This window comes from Trachemys scripta, chromosome 1 (assembly GCF_013100865.1).
Source record: "Trachemys scripta elegans isolate TJP31775 chromosome 1, CAS_Tse_1.0, whole genome shotgun sequence".
NCBI lineage: Eukaryota > Metazoa > Chordata > Testudines > Emydidae > Trachemys > Trachemys scripta.
The window spans coordinates 16,161,706-16,186,812 of NC_048298.1; the positions used below are offsets into that span (position 1 = coordinate 16,161,706).

At 44.0% G+C, this 25,107-nt stretch overlaps 1 protein-coding gene across 2 annotated transcripts in view; it reads left to right on the forward strand.

The window, feature by feature from the left end:
* Window positions 1–551: 551 nt before the first annotated feature.
* ELAPOR2 (endosome-lysosome associated apoptosis and autophagy regulator family member 2) overlaps window positions 552–25,107 on the forward strand; it is a 154,193-nt gene continuing 129,637 nt past the window's right edge. Inside the window, exon 1 of one of the 2 annotated variants that reach the window (XM_034765423.1) lies at window positions 552–1,173. In XM_034765423.1, coding sequence (XP_034621314.1) covers window positions 988–1,173 — 186 coding nt within the window. In that variant the 5' untranslated portion in view covers window positions 552–987. The remainder of the gene's footprint in view (window positions 1,174–25,107) is intronic. The other variant, XM_034765431.1, reaches the window with a different exon arrangement.

Below are 25,107 nucleotides of genomic sequence, written 5' to 3' on the forward strand. Positions count from 1 at the left end.
TAAACTCTGGGTCTCTTCCCAGTGCCTAGCTGAGGAAAAATCCATGTTGCCTGAACCTCCGCCACCGCAGCAGAGAGGTCCAGGATCGATGTGGACAGTGCCCAGCACCACAGGGCCCTGGCCTCTAGGGGCTCCCCTAATGCAGCTACCGGGAGGAGCATGTGTGCGCTCGGCCTCACCGGCGGGCCCTGCCCAGGAGACTGGATGCACCGTGGGGAGGCAGCCGGTGGCTCCAGGGCGGCCAGGCCAGTGGCCCTCATCTCCCCGGGGGCAGGGCCACTGGAAGGAGCCCGCTGCCCCGGCTGGGCTGCGAGCGAGAGGGGGTGGCCCTTGCCCCTGCTGCAGCGCGCCGCTCCCAACCCCCCGGAGGGGAGCACTGCAGCCGGCGAGCCAAGGCTGCGCCCAGGGCCGCTGCAGCCGCGGAGGCTCCGCGCTCCCCGGGGCTGGACAGCCTTCCCCAGGCACGCGCCTGCGCTGCCTCCGCCTCCTCCCCCGGGCCCCTCCTCTCTCCGCGCGGTGTCGCTCACCGGCTTTGTCAGCCCTGCCCTGGCGGTCCGGGGAGGGAGCAGCCGGGGCGCAGGCTGGGTGGGAGCCGCTGCCATCCGCGCGGACTGCTTGGAGAGCCGGCTGCAAGCCAGGGCGCTACCGCCGGCGAGCGGCGGGGGCAGCCGGGCAGGGACGCGACGAGCCCGGGCGTGGACACTCTCCTGCCTTGGGTGTCGTCTAGCGGGAGCCCCAGGGAGCCCGGCAGCTTCCAGCCCTTGCGGTGCGGAGAGCGAGACGCCCACTGCGCCCGGCGAGCAAAGAGCCGGGCGGGCTCAGAGCCGCTGCCATCAGCTGGCAGCGTAGGCAGAGGGGCTGGAAACCCGTTGCCATCAGCAGACAGCAAGGGCGGGGAGCCCCCGGCCATCGGTGTGCGCCGGCCGGCGAGCAAGTTGGGGTGCAGAGGAGGAGGGCCGTCCTGCCCGCTCCAGGGAAGAGTCCGGCATGCAGAAGATGCCGTGCATGGCAGCGAAGAAGAGGTGGTTTTGTGGTCCCGGCTGCTCGGTGTTTCCCTGGCGCTCTTGCTTCCCCTCTTGGATTTGCTGCTGGGCTCTAATCTGCTGTCAAGCGGCGCGGACGGGGGATGCTGCTGAGACTTCCCCCGGCGTGCAGCTGCCTCAGTGTCAGGAGGTGAGATTTCCTACCCACCCTGTCTGGCTCAGTTAGACCCGCTGCTTTCCTTGCAAAGCAGCCACTTCACACTCTTCCCGTGGTTGCAATACGGGGCACGGTGCTCCGGGTTGCAGAGCAGCGAGTGGGTTTTGTTCCTCCACCCACTGGTAACGATTCCTCTTTAATGTTGTGAAAGAGGCGCAATGTGCCGTCTGTATTTTAATGCTTTTAAACAAGGGAGCCTTTTGAGAATGCAGTTACAAAGTCTTCTAACCCGTTCCCTGTGCTCTCTCATAAGTAGTTATAAAGGCTGTGGCCTTAACATGATTGTTTTCATTCTGGATCAAGTCACGCTAGGTTTTGAGGTCTGGCTGCCTTGCCTGCTTGACTTAGCATCGTTATAAAACAAAATGCTTTGCTGAATGCTGAGCTCTTTCTTTTTATTTAATGTCTGTGTTAGGCTCTCAAGGACTTTCTGTTCTCCCCTGGCTTGTAGCACTGTTTACGGGACAGCAATCTGTAATAATGTGATGGCAGAGGAAACATGAGGGAGCTCTTGAAATGTCTTGGTTGAAACATTTGTAACCAAACCCAAGAGTGAGATGCTTGATTAAAAAAAGCCTCAAAATGAATCTAAAACCACAGAGGCTTCCTCTAAACAAGTGAGATTTGGCAGGTCTCTGGCTATTTATTGTCACTGTGTCAAATACTTGTGGCAAATCAGCAGAAAGGTACAAATTATGAAGAGAGAAGAGATCACTGTCTTTAGCTGATGCTAAATTGGCTGCCTGGAGTTGCAGGGGTAGTTGCAGGGCCGGCTCTAGGTTTTTTGCTGCCCCAAGCAAAAAAAATTTTGGCCGCCCCCCGGGCTCTCACCCACACCCCCTGCCGCCCCAGCCCTGGGCTCCCCCCACCAGTGCTGACTCCGCCCGCTCCCCCCTCGCCTCCAGTTGGTCTGGCACTGGCAGGGTCGGGGTAAGCAGCAGGGCTCCCGGGCCGCGCCTCAGCCCAGGGTCCCTCCAGCCAGGGCTCCTGCCTCCAGGACTGGCCGGGACCTGGAAGGGCAGAGCCAGGGTACCGCCCCGGCAGGGGGCTGAGGAGCTGGGGCAGGGTAGCCCCAGAGGGAGTGGAGTCCCAGAGAGCGGGATGCAGGCCCAGCACGGCAGCCCCCCGCCCTCTATGGCCCCGCTGCTGCTTCTGGCCACCCTGCCGTAGTCCCTGGGTGGCTCGGGCTGCTTCGCCCAGCCCTGGCTGCCACCTGGGAGGGCGGTCGCCCTGTGGCATCTGCAGGCGGCTGCGTGTGCCCCGAGGGGCGGCCCCCAGTCCGAGTGTCCCCCGCTAGGAGTCTGCCCAGCCCAGCCACAAGGTGTGGGTGCTGCTCCCCCGCAGCACAACCCGCCGCGGCCCCAGGGTGACGTGCTGCTGCTGCCAGGGCCGGTTCTAGGCTTTTGCCGCCCGAAGCAAAAAAAGAAAAAAGAAGGGGGGAAAAAAAATGGCCAGAATGCCGCCCTTGAAAATGTGCTGCCCCAAGCACGTGCTTGGTTTGCTGGTGCCTAGAGCCGGCCCTGGGTAGTTGTGTTCTAGATTGAACATTCACGTAGGGAAAGATACAAATTTTGGTTAACTCATCTTTTGCTGCTGCTCTGAGGCAGGAATAGTGGTGACTTTTATTTCCTCTTGAGGAGAGACTATTTTTGTTTTTTTTTTTTTTTTTTTTTTTTTTTTTTTTTTTTTAAAGTATGGCAGATAATGCTAGTTTAAAAAAAAAAAGTTGTCAGATTGCAAGCTCTTTGGAATAGAGACTTCCTCCCTACATGTTTATAAGACACAATGCATACCTGTGTGGACGTGATATGCTGCAAAATATAATTTTGAACATTTTTTGGGGAGTGGGAGGGAAGAGCCATCCCATTTTAGGAGGCTTGCAGTGAATCAGTGTGACAGATCAGCTGATTTGCATTGTCTAGGCAGAAAAGTTGTGGTTTATCTATAATTAGTCTAGTTCTGGCGGATATGCCTAAGGCTCAATCCTTCATGTTTTACCATAGCTCAGTCTAAGTTTATGCACCCAGTTCTTTCCCTCTTTAAATCAGTGTCACAGCTCCGATTGTGATTTACTTCAGTCACTGCATGATTAGGCACCATATTTCTGAATCAAAAGATTCAGGCTGTCATTAGAAAGTATTGTAGTTTTTTTTTTTTTTTTTTTTTCTTTATGCATGTCAAAATCAAAGACTTGATAGAGGCATTATCACTGGCTGTCCCAAGGGCTTGAAAAGCACGTCTTAATGCACAGACATACAGTTCATTTTGAAATTTGTGTACGACCTTTCCATCCACTACAGCCACCATTTTTTTTATTACTCCCCTTCTGTAGGAGAGGAGCAACATTTTTCCAATTTTTGGTCCCCTAAAGCTTCAAGTCCTTGGTCCCTGCTAGAAATAGACCCTCGCCCATTGTTGTGAGAGTATATATTACAATATCAGTAATTTTTTAAATATAGATAATGGACATCCTGGGGTTTAAAGACTTAAAAAGTTATCTGTAACACTGTTTTTTTTTTTTTTTTTTTTTCTAGTGAGGCATCAACTAGTTAAATGAACTGAGTTTAAGAAGAGTGCAGAAGTCAGGAAATCCTCCTGCAAGGCACTAGAGCTATGATAGACTAGGGGCCAAAATTACAGCTGGCGTAAACAGGAATAACTACATGTACTAAAACATCCTTGAAATTGCTAAACATTATAGATGGAATTTCCTAACTCAGTGGGGCAGACAACACAGGAATTCTAGATTAGCCCTTATCTTAACAGATAAAGAAGAACTGATCACAAAACTACAAATTAATCATAACTTAGGTACAAGTGATCATGATTTGGTCACATTTATAATATGCAACCAGAATAGAGTCCAGACCAGTAATATATATACTTGGTGCTTTAATAGGGCTAATTTCACAAAGCAGAAAACAATTGAGCTAAATCAGCTGAGAGGAAGAATTTAATCAGAAAAATATGATTGATAATTGGGAATCATTAAAGAACATTTTACCAGCTGCCCCAAAAGCTACAACTGAGGAAGAAAGCTGTGCTGTTAAAAAAACACCCTGGTTTAGAGGGGAAGCAAAGGTATCTGTAAAAACAAAATCTATCCTCTCAAATGGAAGAAAGGGGAAGTTGATAGTAATGAATGTAAATCAGAAGTTAGGAATTGTAGAAAATTGATAAGGGAAGCCAAAGTACACAAGGCAAAATCTATGGCCAGCAGAGTTAAGGACAATAAGAAGGATATTTTTAAAAATATAGTAGGAACAAAAAGAATCCTGACAATGGTGGTGTTCCATTACTAGATGGAAATGATAAAATTATCAATAATAATGCAGAAAAGACAGAAGTGTTCAATAAATATTTCTGTTCTGTATTTGGGGGAAAACAGATGACAGTCTCATGATATGGCTATGATAACGTTTTTTCCATTCCACTAGTATCTTTGGAGGATGTTAAACAGAAGCTACTAAAATTAGACATTTTTAAATCAGCAGGCCCAGATAACTTGCATCTAAGAGTTTTAAACGAACTGGATGAGGAGCTCGTTCGACTGTTCGTGTTGACTTTTCAATAAGTCTTGGAGCACTGGGGAAGTTCCAGAAGACTGGAAGAAAGCTAATGTTGAGACAGTTTTTAAAAAGGGTAAATGGGGTTACCTCGGTAATTATAGGCCTGTCAGTCTGACATTGATCCCAGGCAAGATAATGGAGTGGCTGATACGGTACTTGATTAATGAAGAATTAAAGGAGGATAATGTAATTAATGCAAATCAATATGGGTTTATGGAAAATAGATCCTGTCAAACTAACTTGATATCTTTTTTGATGAAGATATCATTGTTAGGAAACGTTAATTAATAGTCATCCTAAATTGACCTCCTCTTAATTTCCTCTCTCTCCTAGTTACTGACCTTTGCACCAGCCTAAATTATTCTTTCCCTCATAGGTGTTTAGATTCATTGAAAAAGGTACAATGTGGTGCCTCCCCTCTTACTTGTCTTGTAGCCAAGCTCTATATAGTTGGGGCCAGGTCCTGATCATCACCTACAGGGTACCACTGACCTCATCAGGAGTGAGGGGGCTCAGCACCTTTGGGGATTCATTTTTTTTTTTTTTTTTTTCTACTGTTCACCTTTCTTCATAAATTAATCTCTTCTGAACTTCTTAAACATTTTGTCGTTCCTTTCTGAATTGCTTCCACTTTGTCTTCTGGTCAGGCAAAATCAGTAAAATATGTGGGCTGCTGATGTGGTGTTAACCTCATAGACTCATAGACTTTAAGGTCAGAAGGGACCATTATGATCATCTGGTCTGACCCCCTGCATGCTGCAGGCCACAAAGCCGTCCCTACCCCTTCCCTTGACTCTGATGTTGAAGTCCCCAAATCCTGTGGCTTAGTGACTTCAATTGGCAGAGAACCCTCCTGCTAGCGATCCCTGCCCCATGCTGCGGAGGAAGGCAAAAAACCTCCAGGGCCTCTGCCAATCTACCCTGGAGGAAAATTCCTTCCCGACCCCAAATATGGCGATCAGTAAAACCCCGAGCATGTAGGCAAGAGTCTCCAGCCTGACCCTTGTTAGCCATTATACTATTTACCTGCCATGGCTTGGTATTCCTTGGCTAAAATCATGTTTTTCCATTAAACCATTCCCTCCATAAACTTATCTAACTTAATCTTAAAACCAGACAGGTCCTTCGCCCCCACCGTTTCCCTCGGAAGGCTGTTCCAATATTTCACCCCTCTGATGGTCAGAAACCTTCGTCTAATTTCAAGCCTAAACTTCCCCACAGCCAGTTTATATCCATTTGTTCTCATGTCCACATTAGTACTAAGCTGGAATAATTCCTCTCCCTCCCTTGTATTTATCCCTCTGATATATTTAAAGAGAGCAATCATATCCCCCCTCAGCCTTCGTTTTGTCAGACTAAACAACTCGAGCTCCTCTAGTCTCCTTTCATACGACAGGTTTTCCATTCCTCTGATCATCCTAGTGGCCCTTCTCTGTACCCGTTCCAGTTTGAGTTCATCTTTTTTAAACGGGTGCTCTGTAGTGTTTGCTGGAGAATTGTAACAGAGAGAGTAGTCCATCGGATAAAGTACAGTGAGCGCCAAGGAAACTTTAAAGCTTGGCACTACGGTTCTAGGGCCTGAGCTTGAAATACTTACTCACACAGGTAGTCTTATTGACATGGAAATAAGTTATAGGACCTTATCTTGCAAATCTTACTTGCATGATCAATCTTTATGTGAATAGCTTCACTGAGAGGAAGGATGGTCCAATGGTAAGGTACTAACCTAGCACCTGGGTTTAATTCCCTGCTCTGCCACAGACTTTCTGTGTGACATTGGGCAATAGAACTTAGGAACCTAGCTCCTTTTGAGCATTCAACTCTTAGCCCCCATTTTACAGATGGGGAACTGAGGCAGAGAGGCTAATAGAACTTCCTTACCTCATACAGTGTCATGAGGATAAATACATTAATGATTGTGAGGGACTCAGGTACAACAGTGATGGGGGGGGGGGGGCCATATACGTACCTAAGGTAGACTGATGTTAATGAGTCCATTCACATGAGTAGGAAATACACTTGCTACTTACTCATAAGCCCAGGAGCAGGGCCATGGTGGTTATTGCAGAGGCAGGAATCCAATGAAAGGCAAAATGGGTCCCCAGGACTAGAGCAGGTTGGAAACTTTCTGATGAAACTGTTATGTTGGAAAATGCCGATTTGTTGTAATGAACTGTTTAGCCGAATTTATTTCAGATTTGACAAAAGCTCACTGAAACATGCAGGCTTCCATTGGAAATCTGCCAATGTTTCAGGGTCCATAACTTTGTCAGGGAGCCTTATTCAGTGAATAGCAGCACATTTAGTTTCAGGAACACCATATTTCGGTGTTTCTGAAACAAAAATTTCAGCTGTCTTCAGTTTGCCAAGTAACTTTGGTAAATTTTTGCTTTTGGTCTGAATCGGAATGAATGCAAATTCATAAATATCGAAATTCCCAAGTTTTGGCCAGCTCTACCTGGAACTGCTGACAGAGTTGCCGACTCTTGTGATTTTTATTGCAAGTCTTGCAGTCTCTGGTGATTTGTTTTCTCTTAAAGCCCCAGTTTCTGGACTAAAGAGATTGCATGAGAATCTCAGCTTTCATTTGAAATAAGTTTCTCACCCTCATAATGAAGGAAAACCTGAAGTGACTGCACCCTAAAGGCCCAGAGACCAGAAGGCAAAGGAAAAGAATCCAAAATGTATTTACCCCCTCCCTCTCTCGCATGCTCTTCAAGACAATCTCAGGTAATACTGCTACTAGGCAATTAAGGAGGATAAAGACATTGCAGAGATATTAAATGACACCAGCACCAGTCTTCTCCACAGAAGATGTTGGGGGGAGAGAGAGAGCTATCCCAGATCTGTTCCCTTCAGGGAATAAAGATGAGGCACTGTTAGACACTGAAGTATCTAAAGAGGAAATGTTAGAACAAATTGATAGTTCAGCCAAAAACAAGTTACCAGAACTAGATAGTGGTGTTCATTAGGTACTCGGATACTATAGCAATGGTATAGCATAAGAGTCTAAATAGAACAGAAAACAGAATGAAGTGTCTGAGCTGCTAACAAAAATGTGCAATCTCATGAAAATAGCCACTGTGCTGGAGGGTAGCAAAAAATGTTACACCTATATTTAAAATAGGTGCTAAGTATGATGCTGGGAATAAACCAGTTAGCCTTTCTGGAGTACCAGGTAAATTTGTTGATATGATGATTAAAGATAATCCTAAAGTTTTGTTTGGCCTTTTGACCATATCTGCACACTGAGGTGATGTTTTCCTTGGACTGTCCATAATGATGCCCCTGTCTTGAAGTTTCTCAGATGGTCATCCTCGCACAGATCACACCTTCCTTATAAAGTGTATTAATATTACTACATTTTGCAAAAACAACCAACCAACAGTCCCCTCCCCCACCTGCAAAACAAAAACCTTAAATCAGAAATCTATGACATGTACTTTTTCTCAGGCCTTTTCACTCAGGGCTCTCTTCTGCTGGCAGGTTAATATTATTTATTATATGGAGATATGCCTATCTCATAGAACTGGAAGGGATCTTGAAAGGTCATCGAGTCCAGTCCCCTGCCTTCACAGCAGGACTAAGTACCGTCCTGATCAAATGCTGCTTGTTTCTGGTGAGCTGACCTCTAGCTCTGCATTTCCTTAAAGCCAATGAGGAAAAAAGAAAATAAGATTTCCTGAGCCAGCTACATTCTTCTCCCCTTACTCACCATGTTCTAGCCAAATCTTTAAAGTTGACAAATCTTCCTTTAAAGAGAAAATGCAGGTGTCCTATTAATAGTTCTTTTACACCTGGACTTATAATTAATATATGCAGTTTGAGTGTGATCCAAGGCCCCATGAAGTCAATGGAAAGACTGTGCTGCCCTGAACTCAGTTAAGCGACACCAGTTCGATGTTGGTGTAGTGGAGTGATGACTCAGCTCTTAGAACTTTACTTTTCTTGACAGGCTTCCTCTCTGCACACCATATTAGTAGATAAGCACCCGGTCCTGGCACTTGCCTATTTTTAAGTACTCTGATTAGCGAGGCAATAACTACCTCCACCCAAGCTGCTCAAATAATAGCTGGACTGTAGCAAACAGTTCATAGTGAACATATTTCCTGATTCAGTGAGAATAAGACAAATAGACCAGATTGGCTGGGTCTGTCTCTTAGCACCCATATCTGGCACTGAATACAGGATTTTTAAAAATGCATTATCCTATCCAAATATGGATCACTTTCTTTCCTTTCCTCCAGTTGGGTCATATATCTAGGGTTGGGGAGATATAAAAGGTATTGACACTCTGAATTCTCAATTGGCCTGTTTTGTATTGGGCTCTAAAAAAGGAAAGACTTACACCTATTCTGATTTCATGAGGGAAGAAGTTCCACTGCCAGGGTTCAATCTTTCACCAAGACAATGCCTTCCCAGTTACTTTATGGATTGGATTTCTTTTTGAGACCTGCAGACCAGCTACAATGTGCAGCTGAATGCTTAGTTCTCTAATCCTGAAATGTCATTCTGCAGGGTCTGATTCCCATTTATACTTTTACACAGCCAGCGCAGTGTAAATGGGTCTTAGTGTATGGGAATCAGGCCCCATATCTTTATCCTCTGTGTTGTAGGCACTCAGCGTGTGGCTGGCATGTTGGAAGGCTGTTTGTGCGCGACCCAGGTGGGAGCTACTTCAACAAAACCTTGTAAGGCACCCAAGGTTGCAGGGCAGGGGTGGTGCAGCTACTCCTTAGTCTGGATTGTGCCTGGGTCTGTCACCCTGGCCCTCCTGGTTGTGGAAAAAACCTGGAAAATGTGAACCCTAAAAGCTCAAAACCAAGGTGGTAAATAAAAGGAACCCAAACTTTTAAACATGTCTCATGATTTTGTGGTGGCCTGACTCATGATTTTGGAATGCTTGGTGTCAAATACTGAAGGTGCACTATGATAAGCAAACTTTGCTGTAATTCTTGTTTAATGTTTAGGGTCACTGGCATTTCACCTGGAAACACACACTTTCAGGAAGTAATTGCAAAACACTTGGTGAAGTCCTGATCTCATTGAAATCAATGGGAGTTTTGCCATTGACTTCAACAGGGCCTGGTCTTCACCTCAAGTGTCAAATTAAAGTCAGTGGGCTCATGTCAGTGGAGTTACATTAGATATTACACTTGCTCTAAAGCTACTCTGAAACTTTCTAGGCCACAAGACTAATTGTGTTCTAACAGTTTGGCAGACTACAACATTGTAACTAGGTCCTCCCATAGGCTATAATTACATTGTAGATGGGATCTAAGTGTGTGCCTCTCAACTACTGAAAGGTCTGGAAACAGTTGGGCTAGCTTGATCCTGAAGTGCTAATTAATGAGTAAATAGTAAAATTGTTTTTCTTAGTGACGGCTTACTACCAAAGACAGAATATGGCACTGCAGGATCCATTCATATCTGAGAAATAATTGGCAGCTTTCTGTCAGAGTAAATTTTTGCCTCTGGTGTGTACCAGAGCAAATTGGACATGTACATTCACGTATAAATAGTCTGATTCTAGTTTGACACTTTTTTCAAATAAACTAGAATTCTTTATGGATTTAGATTGATAACACGAAGTGGGTTTGGACTTTTTAACCTCATGAAATGATGCTGTTACAAATTGTTGACGTTGCTAAAGCATGCCCAAGTGGACATTGCTGATTTTTCTTCCCTAAGGTTTTGGGCTAGACTGTCTCTCCAGGGTATAGCCTGTAATACAGGACAGCAGGTAGCTGTGTTGCTCTGGCACCATCTCAGGAAGGAATTGTGGCTAGGGGAGCTGTGATCTGTTCCTTGCTCGGTGGTGGTGGTGATTTTTTTTTTTTTTTTTTTCTTGCTGGCTTATATCAACAGCAAATTATAACTCCCTCAACCACCCACCCACACTCCCGTTGGTTTAGTTGTGCTGGCCATGGAATAGGGAGGGTTGGTGGCAAGGCTCCACCCATTCTCCATCACTCCTTGCCTGACTGCTCTGGGGACGGGGGAAAGTGGATGCACGGAACAACACCTGCTCACATCTGGACCCAAGGTCTGAGTAACATGTAGGGATGTTAGTGGGATTCCTCATTCCCCTTCATAAGCCTGTAAACCAAGTCACAATGTAGCTGGTAGTAAGCTTTGACTTTGTTACTGCCTAAAAAATGGAGCTAGTTTTATGGGTTGGATGGCAGTGCAAGAGAGGGAAAAGACTTAGAGGGCTTCTCCTAAACCATCCACCCATCCTTCTTACTCCTTAAGCTACAAATTATTCTTAACCAGATAGCATCCAATTTTTATTTGTGCTTTTGGCTGCTTAATATCAGGTATGTGCAGTTGTTATGCACTCACACTGGACCCAGTCCTGCCCTCAGATACACAGACATAATGCCGATTGAAGTTACTGGGCTAAATTCTGCAACCTACCCACGCCTAGAGGCTGGTAGGAGAATACGAAAAGTGATTCACCAACACTTGACAAGTAATTCATGCCTTGGATATACAGGGGGTTGTATCACATCTCGTGCACCAGTGAAAATGAAATAGTCATGAAAATGTTCACAAATCTCCTGAATTTCCCAAGTTTAGCTTGAATGAATCATCTGAAAATTTGTAGGAAGTGCATTATTTGCTATATTATCTGTTATTTTCTTCTTTGAAAACATCCAGTCATCCAGTCTGGGAGCAGACAAAGTCCCATGTGATGCTAGCAGCCAGTCACTCATTAAAAGTAATGAATAGCAAATATGCTAAATGAACAGTTCCCAAACAATCTATAATCTGGCACTATTCTTACATAAAATACTGGCGAATACTTATGAATAAAGCGTATGTTTGCAGAAATCAGGATCTAGTCATGACCTTCAGTTTTGCAAAATTGGGCTTTCACAAAACCTAAAGCCAATAAAAGTGTTTTGGGCTTTTATTTAATTTCAAAAGAAACAAATAAAAAAAACCCCAAACAAACCAAACTATTCTCTGGATATGTTAGCACCCTAACTTTGTAGCCTTTGGGAACAGGAAGCTTGGTCTGCACACAGTTATTGTACAGGTATAACTGGTATAACAATTGATTAGGGGTGTGATGAGTTTTTATTGATATAATTATTTATACCAGCACAACCACTGTCGTGTGGATGCAGTTATACTGATAAATCTTATTCCCCTTCCCATACAGGAATAAGCTATACACACATAAGCACACTTATATCAGTATAACTGACTCCACACGAGGGGAGTTGTACTGCTTTACCGATACTGGAGTAGCTAAAACAGTATAACTCTCTTGTGTGTAGACAAGGGCTGAGAGTGAATGGAAGGAAATGTAAAACTGATTAGTCTATTTCTATTGTTTTGAGCTCTGGGACACACCAAAACTAAACAAAGCTGTGTAAATAGTGACAAAGAAATTCAGGCCAGATTCCTGAGTATATATAAATTGGCAGTTCCATTGAAGTCAGTGGAATACCGGTTTACACCAGCTGAAGATCTGGACCCTGATTTTTAACCTGTTAGTGTTTCTCAGAGGAATAAAGGAAAGGTGAAGAAAATGTGTTTTGAAGGACATCCTAGAAAAGAAGAGAGTGTATAAAAATGGCACAATAGGAGGCAGGTGACCACCATGCAGAATTGCCCTCTGGTAACAAAGTTGTTGCTTTGAAATGTTTTTCTGTCCCCTGCTTTGGTATGAGAAACCCACACAAACAATGGGAAGTTGACTAACTGCTGGTACAGGTGGAACATTGAAACTGATGCTTTGCAAAGCTCCCCGTTCAGCAAAGCATTGAAGTGAGTTCTTAAAGTTAAGCACCTGAGTAGTTCCATTGAAATATTTAGAGAAACATCAGCTTAATATCACACCTTTGCCTTGATTTCAATCATAAAACATCCTTCTCTTTTAAATGTCTTGAAAACTTTTTGGCTGATCCTGGGTTTTTGGCAAAAGACACTTTTTTGTTATTTTTACATGTGGGGGACCTAAAACTGACTATGTCCCTCTAAATGCTCTTTTAAATTTAATTTGTGTAGCAGATTGGACATGTTTCTTTGGGACTACATTATGATAGAGGAAATGCAATGAAAAGGGCTGCATTGATTCCTCAAATGACTAATGCTGGCACTGGTTCAGAGTCTCGCTAGATTAAAAAGGACAACTTGTTAAATTATATTACTTTTATACTGTTCCAGATAAATACCCTGCAAGCCTTCATAAGTGCAGAATGAGACATGAGGCTTGTTTGGCAATATTTTGTGCAGCAAATCATTGGAGATTGATTTTCCTTCAGATACTGTAACTGTAGAAATTAAACTTTATTCAGACCATTGACTGAATCACTGTTTTAACAAACATATGGAAAGAGATACACATCTTGTAATATATACACACACATGTGAGCCAAAAAAGATGTTCATGTTGCCATAAATGGATCATTCAAATTGTAGAATCCTCCTAAATAAGTGACACATTTGTTGTAACTTTTGCCCCAGCTATATATCAATTGGGTAATATTACTCCTATTGAAGTCATAATGCAGACAGATTTTTTTTTTTTTGCATTTGCTGTCTTTTGAAAACAAATAATCCCCTCCCCTCCCCCATCATTAGGGGAGAGATCAACAGGTTTGAAAGGAAAGTAGTGAATTAGATGCAGCATATTGGCATTCTGATTAAAATTATGATTGCATTCAATATTGCCTGGCCTTTTTGATGGTAATGATGATATAACTGTAGTGAGAGGGCATGGCCTCCCTCAGAGATGGACAGAGGGACAGCTGCGAGCCCCCCCAGTGTGCAGAGGCGGGACACCCACAGCCGCCCTATCAGAAGCAGAAGGGCGGAACAGGAACCAGAAGTATAAAAGGCCAGCCCTCCAGCTCCGTTAGAGGGGAGCCGCTGGAGGAAAAGGACGTCTCTCACCTGCTGCTGGAGCTTGGACCTGACAGCAACCGCTGCAGCACCCAAGATCTGGAGGGACTGCAAGAGCTGTCGGTCGCCGGAGACCTCGAGGAGTTGCTGGGACTGCTGTTATCTGTTTACCCCAGCGAGACGGACGATGACCCCAGAACCCACATTACCCCCCCCCCAAATGGGAGTGTAGGAAGTAGCCCAGGGGAGCCGAATATAGTTTGGCTTTGTAGCTGACTGACCGCTGGTCCGTGTGTTGCAGCCGGATTTCCCTGCTGACCCAGTGGCAGACCACTCTGCCCCTGTTAAGGCCCTGAACTGGGACACAGTGGAGTCAGGTGGGCCTGCGTTCCCCTACCACTGCCACCTCACCCTGACTGTTTGCTGCCCCGCCTTGTTTGAGGGCCTGGGCGTAGAGACTCATTATTGCTCGGTCCTGAGTACAAGCCCTGAGCATCCTGACTTTGCTGCCCGCCTTGTTCGAGGGCTTGGGCTAATAGATTCCTCATTTGCTCTGTCCTGAATACTGGCCTGAGCCACCTAACTGCTTGCTGTCTCACCCTGCGGAGGCCCGGGGCTTGTGGACATTCCTGCTCCACCCTGACTGTAGGTTAGAGCCCCCTAACTGTTTGGTGCCCTGTCCAGTTGGAGGACCAGGGCCCCTAGACTCAGTACTGGATTACCCTGCTGAGTGGCAGTGAACCCAGTGCTAATTCCCCTCTGAACTGTGATCTTCCAGAGGATTTGTAGTGAGGGAGCGTGGCCTCCCAGACAGACAGAAGGACAGCTGCAATTGCCTTATAATAGCTCTGCAAATACAGTTTGGCTCTTTATTTAGAAGAACATGAGCATTAAGCCTGTATAATAAACCAAAGTGTGTTCCAGTCCTGGCATGTGTAACTTTTTGTACACTGTATTGACAGGTTGTGTGAGCTTTCATCTTGTGTGAACTCGCACACATTGTGATCTGTAGATGACTTACAATATTCACTGACTGTGAATAACAGGCACAAAAATGACGGCCCTCAATGCAAAAGGACACAGGTGATCTTGCATATGGAAGTTGTCTTGTGATGAGAAGGTCTCCTTGAGTTCTTGCAACTGCATGATTAACAAAAATACTTGCAAAATTCTGGTGTTCTTAGTTTATTTGTAAGCCTTCCCAACATGCTTAATTGCGTAATCCCTTAATTGCTATTCTCCGTGTCTATTCATTATTACTAATTCTTTTTATTTTTCATATTGTCGTCGTGCCTAGGTGCCCTAGTTGTGGACGAGGACCCCATTGTGCAATATTGACATGTGCATAGGGTGACCACATAGCAAGTGCAAAAAATCAGGATGGGGTAGGGGTTAATAGGCACCTATATGAGACAAAGTCTCAAATATCAGGACAATCCCAATAAAATCGGGACCTCTAGTCACCCTTCAGCTGAAGTATAGAATATGTAAAGCTTGTGGGCTCCATTCTCTGTTGCCTCTCACCTCCTGTAGTCAATCACACCCGCTGCAAAGTGAGTGAAAATGCTGAGGTTAGAATGGTAGCATATTAGACCCACTTCACACTGGTTTACATGATTAAATGAGATGCCCCGCAGCAGACGTTCAGAATCCATAGGGATAGGTGAGAGGGAATGAAAAGAACTGGGCAATTTATTGAGTGATTCATCCAGTCCCAGGTTTTGGCTTAGGTTTAGGGACACAGAGAATGGGGTTGCATCTCTAGCCATCTTGGCTAGTAGGTCCATAAGTGACTATCTTCCATGAACTTATCTAATTTTTGTTTGTACCCAGTTATACTTTTGGCCTTCACAATATCCCCTACCAATGAGATCCACAGGCTAACTGTGCATTCCTTATGTTTTAAACCTGCTGCCTATTAATTTCATTGGGTGACCTTAGTTCTTGTGTTATGTGGAGGGCCCTACCAAATTCACCGTCCATTTTGGTCAATTTCACGGTCATTGGATTTAAAAAATAATAAATTTCCTGAAGGCAGCAGCGTGGAAGTAAGGGTGGCATGGTATGGTATTGCCACTCGTACTTCTGAGGTGCTGTGGATGAGGCACTGCCTTCAGAGCTGGGCGCCCAGCCAACAGATGCCACTCTCCTGGCGGCCCAGCTCTGAAGGCAGTGCAGAAGTAAGGGTAGCAGTACCGCTACCCCCCTAAAATAACCCTGTGACCCCTCCTGCAACTCTCTTTTGGGTCAGGACCCCCAATTTGAGAAACGCTGGTCTCCCCTGTGAAATCCCTATAGTATAGGGTAAAAGCACACAAAATACCAGATTTCATGGTCTGTGGTGCGTTTTTCATGGCTGTGAATTTGGTTGGGCCCTAGTTATGTGAAGTGGTAAATAATACTTCCCTATTCATTTTCTCCATACTAGTCATGATTTATAGACCTCTGCATGGTGTCAAGCATCAGGGGGTAGCCATGTTAGTCTGTATCTACAAAAACAACAAGGAGTCTGGTGGCACCTTAAAGACTAACAGATTTATTTGGGCATAAGCTTTCGTGAGTAAAAACCTCACTTCTTCGGATGCATAGAGTGAAAGTTACAGATGCAGGCATTATATACTGACACATGGAGAGCAGGGAGTTACTTCACAAGTGGAGAACCAGTGTTGACAGGGCCAATTCAATCAGGGTGGATTTAGTACACTCCCAATAATAGATGAGGAGGTGTCAATTCCAGGAGAGGAAAAGCTGCTTCTGTAGTGAGACAGCCACTCCCAGTCCCTATTCAAGCCCAGATTAATGGTGTTGAATTTGCAAATGAATTTTAGTTCTGCTGTTTCTCTTTGAAGTCTGTTTCTGAAGTTTTTTTTGTTCAATGATAGTGACTTTTAAATCTGTAATAGAATGACCAGGGAGATTGAAGTGTTCACTTACTGGCTTGTGTATGTTACCATTCCTGATGTCTGATTTGTGTCCATTTATTCTTTTGCGGAGGGACTGTCTGGTTTGGCCAATGTACATGGCAGAGGGGCATTGCTGGCACATGATGGCATATATGACATTAGTGGATGTGCAGGTGAATGAGCCCCTGATGGTGTGGCTGATGTGGTTGGGTCCTCTGATGCTGTTGCCAGAGTAGATATGGGGACAGAGTAGGCAACGAGGTTTGCTACAGGGATAGGTTCCTGAGTTGGTGTTTCTGTGGTGTGGTGTGTAGTTGCTGGTGAGTATTTGCTTCAGGTTGGGGGGTTGTCTGTAAGCGAGGACTGGCCTGCCTCCCACGGTCTGTGAGAGTGAGGGATCATTTTCCAGGATAGGTTGTAGATCGTGGATAATGCGCTGGAGAGGTTTTAGCTGGGGGCTGTATGTGATGGCCAGTGGTGTTCTGTTATTGTCCTTGTTGGGCCTGTCCTGTAGTAGGTGATTTCTGGGTACCCGTCTTGCTCTGTCAATCTGTTTCCTCACTTCCCCAGGTGGGTATTGTAGTTTTACGAATGCTTGATAAAGATCTTGTAGGTGTTTGTCTCTGTCTGAGGGGTTGGAGCAAATTCGGTTGTATCTTAGGGCTTGGCTGTAGACAATGGATCGTGTGATGTGTCTTGGATGGAAGCTGGAGGCATGTAGGTACGTATAGCGGTCAGTAGGTTTCCGGTATAGGGTGGTGTTTATGTGACCATCACTTATTTGTACTGTAGTGTCCAGGAAGTGGATCTCTTGTGTGGACTGGTCCAGGCTGAGGTTGATGGTGGGGTGGAAATTGTTGAAGTCCAGGTGGAATTCTTCAAGGGCCTCCTTTCCGTGGGTCCATATGATGAAGATGTCATCAATGTAGCACAAGTAGAGGAGGGGCACTAGGAGACGAGAGCTGAGGAAGCATTGTTCTAAGTCAGCCATAAAAATGTTGGCATACTGTGGGGCCATGCGGGTACCCATAGCAGTGCCACTGACTTGAAGGTATAAGTTGTCCCCAAATCTGAAGTGGTTGTGGGTGAGGACAAAGTCACAAAGCTCAGCCACCAGGCTTGCTGTGGCCTCATCAGGGATATTGTTCCTGACAGCTTGTAGTCCATCCTCATGTGGAATATTGGTATAAAGTGCTTCTACATCCATGGTGGCCAGGATGGTGGTTTCAGGAAGAACATCAATGCATTGTAGTTTCCTCAGGAAGTCGGTGGTGTCTCGAAGATAGCTGGGAGTGCTGGTAGCATAGGGTCTGAGGAGAAAGTCCAAATAGCCAGATAATCCTGCTGTAAGAGTGCCAATGCCTGAGATGATGGGGCGTCCAGGGTTTCCAGGTTTATGGATCTTGGGTAACAGAATACCCCTGGTCGGGGTTCTGGGGGTGTGTCCATGTAGATTTGTTCCCGTACTGTAGCTGGGAGTTTCTTGAGCAGATGGTGTAGTTTCTTTTGGTATTCCTCAGTGGGATCAGAGGATAGTGGCCTGTAGAATGTGGTCTTGGAGAGTTGCCTGGCAGCCTCCTGTTCATAATCTGACCTGTTCATTATGACTACAGCACCTCCTTTGTCAGCCCCTTTGATGATAATGTCAGAGTTGTTTCTGAGGCTGTGGATGGCATTGCGTTCTGTACGGCTGAGGTTATGGGACAAGTGATGTTGTTTGTCCACAATTTCAGCCTGTGCACGTCTGCGGAAACACTCTATGTAGAGGTCCAGTCTGTCATTTCGACCGTCAGGAGGAGTCCACGCAGAGTAGCGCAAGTATGCAAGGCACTAAATTTAGCCGTATGGAGTGGAAATCCATCAACCTCAACAAAAAACTTGCACAGATACAGACAGACATCTTCCTCTCCAAATGCAAACAGATGGACATCATACCAAAAGGAACAGAGAACTGTCCATGGTGATGCCAAGATCTCTCTTTTGAATGGTAACAGCTAATATAGACCCCCATCATTTTGTTTGAGTAGTTGTGATTATGTTTTGCACTGTGCATTACTTTGCATTGATCAACACTGAAATTTCATCTGCCATTTTGTTGTCCAGTCACTGAGTTTTGTGAGAACCCTTTAACTCTTTGCAGTCAGCTTTGGACTTACAAAATCATGCAAGATAGTTATCATCTGTACACTTTACCACCTCACTGTTTACCCTTTTTTCCAGATCATTTAGAATATGGTGAACAGCACTGGTCCCCAGTACAGATCCTTGGTGGGAGAGGGGTCGGGGGGCTGGCTCTCTCCACTGTGAAAACTGACCATTTATTCCTACTCTTTGTTTCCTATCTCTTAACCAGTTACTGATCCATGAGAGGACCTTCCCTCTTAGCCCATGACTGCTTACTTTGTGTAAGAGGGTTCCTGAAAGGTTTTCTGAAAGTCCATGTACATTATATCCACTTGATCACCTTTGTTCACAGGCTTGTTGACACCTGCAAATAATTCTAATAGATTGGTGAGGCATGATTTCCCTTTACAAAAACTGTGACTCTTCCCCGACATATTGTGTTCATCTAAATGTCTGATAATTCTGTTCTTAACTATAGTTTCAACCAGTTTTCCTGGTACTGAAGTTAGACTTACTGGCTTGTAATTGGCAGGATCACATCTGGAGCCTCCAGTCCTCTGGTACAGAGGCTGACTTAAGTGATACGTCACATACCACAATTCATATTTCTGCAATTATTTGACTTTCTTCAGAGCTCTTGGGTGAATACCATCTGGTCCTGGTAACTTAATACTGTTTCATGTATCAATTTGTTCCAAACCTTCTCTGACATCTCAAAAAATAACTCGGGTTTTTTCATTAAACTCACTTTTTTATTTTCAATGAGCTCTGCTACTAGAGAAAGGAAAATCTTAGCTATGTCACTAGTGGAACCTGAATGAGGAGGTGCATTTTACAGCACTTTTGAAGGGTCATCAGGTTTGGACTCAGCCAAATTTCCATTTGGCCACCTTGAAGTTGCCTTCAAGGCCGTGGTCCTGTAAACACTTATGTCTGTGCTTAATTTTACTCCTGTAAGTAGTTCCATTGAGGAGGAGTGGTAGTAGGAAGTTCAGACATGTATGTAAGTGTTTGCAGGATCTCTGCGTAAATAAGCACCTAGTTTGCGTGGGTGTTGGGTAGTCAGAGCATTTTTAGTAAGAATAATGCAGCGCTTCATGGCCTTTTGACTGAGGTTGAGTGTAATACTACCCTAATTCTCAATTACTGAGGGACAATCTCCACTCATTGGTATATTTTGCTTTCCACAAGCAACTCTCCATACAACTTTTCATGAGTGATGTACCCAAATACTTGGATGCTAATATCTAAACTGTATTCTTAAATTTATTCACCTAAATGTGGGTTATTGCTGATTATGTACTATACATACCATATGACTTTTAAAAACAAACTTTGTATTTGTGGATAATCCAAGCACTATAACCAGATGTACAGACACTCTTTTCTCATCCTGTGTATTATATAATTTTAATATTCACTTTAATAAAACTTTTAAATCTGATTAGTATCTGACACTTCCCCTTAAAAGTGCATTCAATTAATTCCCTGACAGAGGATGTTCTCAGTCTAAGAGGTCTCTCTTTAACTGTTATGACACTGCTGTTAAGTCTCACATGTTTCTCCTCTAAATTTGCTGGAGTTTACTTGCCTTGTGGCAAATTCAGTCTGTCAGGAGCTTCATTTTTCACTTCTTGTTGTGGTCTGATCTCATTTCTTTTTTTGGAATGTAAAAAGGAAGGAAAATGGACATCTTTTTTCAATTATCTTCACCTTGTACATAGAGTACCATGTAGTTTGCCTTCTCTCCTCAACAGTGTAGCTAATTAGCACTGGTTAAATCTGCAATTCTAGTTCTCTATTGTTGGAGAGGAGTCCTGCTTGTAAAAATAGAAGGTTCAAGGTAAACTGCTGTTACAAAAAAGTTCCTTTGATGCAGGAAAAGTGACCTGCTACCAAATTGGAGACTTTACAAAAAGTAGGCAGTTACTTCTCACTATATTTTGTTCTCCAGCACCGTCAGTGTGCCTTTTTGATGTGAAATACCATTTTAAAGAAACCCCTGAGTCTGTATAAGCTAACTGTTTAGAAGATTTCTTCAATACAACTTCACGGCTAAACTTGACTGTACATAAAAGGCACTCTTCATTCTAACACAGCATGCAAAGGAAGAAATACATTTCACGGAGTCTAAGATAAATTTTGATCCCATATAACCAAGCTAATGGGGTCCAAAATGTTTGTAGGACTGACGAACTCCATTGCCCTACCTAGACTGAATAACGTAAAGGGTTTTTGAATAACTGAGATTAATCTGTGGTGAAGTTTTAGCTATATTCTTTTGTGATTTGAAAGTTACTTAATTCTAACTTGCATCCTTAACAGATTTCCTCTCTGGAAAGCTAAATGCAATAGCGTTAAACAGAAAATTGCTTCGAATTAACGCCTATTCTGAAAACAATAGTTTCTAAGTAAGGCTAACGTGTTTTAATCTTCTATTAAAAATATTTTGTATCTATCTAAGTCAATGGAAACCTTCCCATTGACTCCATGGGAACTGGATCAGACCCCTGGTGCATTCCATCTGAGGTTCCCAAAGCTGTTGTAAAACATCAGTTAAAGGCTCAGTCCTGCAAGACCTACACATGGGGAACTTGAGTGGGAATTTTTCACCTACCCGGCTTGTGGGATCTTACCTTAAGCCTCGCAACATGCCGATGAAATAGGTAAATATTACTACAGCAGTATTACAGGTGGATAAACTGAAACACAGAGAGGTTCAGTGATTCACCTCTGGTCGCACAATGAATCAGTGGTGGCAAGACAAACAGAAGCTAGAAATCCCTATTTTTAGTCCCCACTCTAAACACTAAGGGACATTCTCTCTTTCTCCTAATGAACTCCAGAGGACTGTCCTTAATCATGCAGCATGCTGCCATTGGCTCCAGGGTTGTCAATGTTTTGATCTGCTCTCCTGCTGATGCTGCTGAGAAAATCTTTAACCCCATATAACTCAAAATCAATATTGTAAACCAGTTATTTTCATGACTTTCAGTCAGTATTTTAGGAGCTACGATTTATTCCAGAACCACAGGCTTGATTCACTTTTCTGTGCATCTGTAAGTAACCACGCTGACACAATGATGTAAACGTTTTCAAGATTCGCTGTAATAGTTTCTTAGCTTCAAAGTGAAATCAATGTGTAGTTAAAGGTAACTGCCAGACTTACCAGTGGATCAAAAGGATCCAGCTGTGGGAAGTGGATGTGTTTCAGCTAAATGGTTGAGGCTTAATTATTAGTAGACTGCTGTGGAAGAGAAATCAAAATATGTAACTGATGAGCTGGGGAGGGAGGGATAGCTCAGTGGTTTGAGCGTTGGCTTGCTAAACCCAGCATTGTGAGTTCAATCCTTGAGGGGGTCACTTAGGGATCTGGGGCAAAAAATCAGTACTTGGTCCTGCTAGTGAAGGCAGGGGGCTAGACTCAATGACCTTCCAGGTCTATGAGATAGGTACATTAATTGTAGAATCTGAAGGCTGGTCTACCAAAGTTAGACAGACAAGGTGGGTGAGGTAACATCTTTTAGTGGACCAACTTCTATTGGTGAGAGACAAGCTTTTGAGCCACACAGATCTCTTCTTCAGTTCTGGGAAAGGTATTATGAGTGTTAAAGTTAAATGCAAGGTCCAGTAAAAGCTATTACCTCACCCACCTTGTCTCTCTAATATCCTGGGACCAACATGGCTACAACTACACTGCATACTAACTAGAAAGTTACGTCAGCTTAACTACATAGCTCGGGGCTGTGGGGAAAAATTCACACTCTGTGTGATGTAATTAAGCTGACCTAAGCCCCAGTATAGACATCGCTAGATTAATGGAAGAATTGTTCCATTGACCTAGCTACTGCCTCTCGGAGAGGTGGATTTACTACAGGGACAGAAGACCCCTTCCATTGCTGTAGTGTCTACAATACAGCACTACAGCGTCGCAGCTGTAACATTTCTAATGTAGACATACCCTGAGTAGTACCAAGTCAATGACTTCTTAATTGTTACAGGACTGGGATGTGAACACTGTGGACAGGTCTAGTAGTTTAATTTTGGCATGATAAATTCCCTTTTCCCTTCTACTATACAAAAACTAGCATCTGCCAACTCAGTCATTATTTAATCTGTGAGCAATGTTTCTTTCTTAATTATAAATGTCAAGGTAAAGTCAGCTCTTCTGTTAAGAGATTGAGATGCCTATTGTCTTTAAAAGGCTAGTGAGTTCTCAGTATATGATGATATATTTTAATTAGCAAAGATCATTTCATAGTTAGCTAGCCCTGCTGCACTAAACTCTATAGAAAGATTTTTGGATGGCCTTCTAAGTAAGGTGTGAAAAATCATTAAATTTTTTTAGTTGATCCAAATTGGCAATAATAGGGAATTGAAATGCATAATTTTCTTACTGTATTAAATAATCTTCCTTTTAAAGTGATAAACACTTCTGTAGTGGATGCATCTAATGAAGATGATGATAAATATTACTTCTCATTTCATGTTCTGCATGTGCATGTGTCAAAAAATCCTTATTTTAATTTGAACATCAACAGGTGATACATATGATGTTTAGGATCACCCCTGATTAGTTTGATACAGTGCCTTCCCCACTGGTACTCTTGCAAACACTCTCAGGAGAAAGTTCAAGGAGTGAATGGATATGAAGTCTGAACAGCCCTTGCTAATTTTTTTTTTTTTTTAAATAATGGAGATATCCTATCTCCTAGAACTGGAAGGGACCTTGAAAGGTCATCAAGTCCAGCCCCCTGCCTTCACTAGCAGGGCCAAGTACTGATTTTTGCCCCAGATTCCTCAGTGGTCCCCTCAAGGATTGAACTCACAACCCTGAGTTGAGTAGGCCGATGCTCAACCCACTGAGCTATCCCTCCCCCCTTTCATATTGCATAGTTGCACCTTCCTTTGGAGAAAAACATGGGAGGGGATAAAAACTCAGCTGGGCCTCCACGTTTGCTGGACATAATTGCTTCTGTTAGGAGGGACTTGGGTGGCCATGGAATGGGCAGGGATGGGGCTTTCCAACCACACAGATTTAGAGTACGATACCCCCAGATCCATGGAGGGAGGAGCTAACCTGCATGGTCAGCTGTACCTCTAGATGGCTGACCTACACTCTTCCCCTGGTGGCATGGCTCCAGTAGGGTTGCCATGTTGCAGTTGACTTAGTCTCCCTTGGCTGTGCAATAGGAGTGTGGAGGGGTCTGTGCAAAAAAATAATGCTGCTTTAAGCATTAAAAGGCGGCTGGAGGAAATATCACCTATGCTAGGGCCTCTCCACTTAGGGGATGCTCAGGGCCACTAAGTGTGTGGGAAGCTTGCCCTATTGCTCCCATGCTATATCTGGTCTGTGGATAGATAGAGGCCTTGACCTTCCAAGGCTGTCAATCCTTGACTTGTATCCTTAGCATCCCCATCACTAAATCGCTTGGTGAAAGGGAAGGGAGCAGCTATAACAATAAGGTTATGTTTAAAAAAAATAATGGTAGAATAAAATCCTGTCCTGCACCATGAACTCAGATGAATCCTCCTGTTAAAGTCAATGGGATGACTCACAAGAGTCAAGGTCACTGGTTCTTAAGTCTGACTGGCTTAGTGAAAGTAGAATTGTTTTAATAGGTTTCTGCTCCTTCAGGGCCTGATCCTAAGAGGAACTGAGTGGCCACAACTCACTGCACAGTCGGGAATTGTGGGTCTTCAGCATCTCTCAGCGTCAGACCATTGGTGGAAAATTTTAATTAACACTAAGGGACTGAGATGGAAAAACTGTGTCAGGAAGAGGTTTCCATTATGTGTTTCTTTGTACTAGCGCAGTGCCCAGAGAGCCCAGGCAAGGAGCCATTCTGTGTTTTGCTGGGTGCTGTACACCTATGATCTCGGGGCCAGATCCTGGGCTGGTGTAACTCAACATCCCTCCATTGAAGTCAATGTGTTGCACTGTTGATTCTGTCACAATTTCTTCAGCAGGTGCAAATGGACTGGCACACAGTGGCACTGTTCTATAATTCTACATGAAGTGTCTCTAAAGTGAGCATGGGATAAAAGCCACCTGGGACATATGATTATAGCGATGTGTCCAATTAATCTTAGAGGGCTTTAGCTGCAGTTCTCTCTCTCTCTCATGCTTCAAGTTGCAATTTACTGCCAGAAGTGACTTGCCTGTTTGAATAATCAGGCTGGTAAGGGACGGACTATTCTTTTGAAAAATATTTGCTTTGCATAGTCCTGTGAACCTACTGCCTTTGCTGCACTTTAATTTAATTATTATTCCCTTCTGAGGTTGAGTTCAGCAGACTTTTAGTATTTGTACTGTAGTGAGCTTCAATAGGTGATTCTTAACATTCAGAAGAATATGCCTTCCAACAAGAGTTGCATATGCACCAGAATATGAAATGTTTTGAAACACTTTCCAGATGTTCTGAGGGGTTAATAATGTTACAAACAGTCTT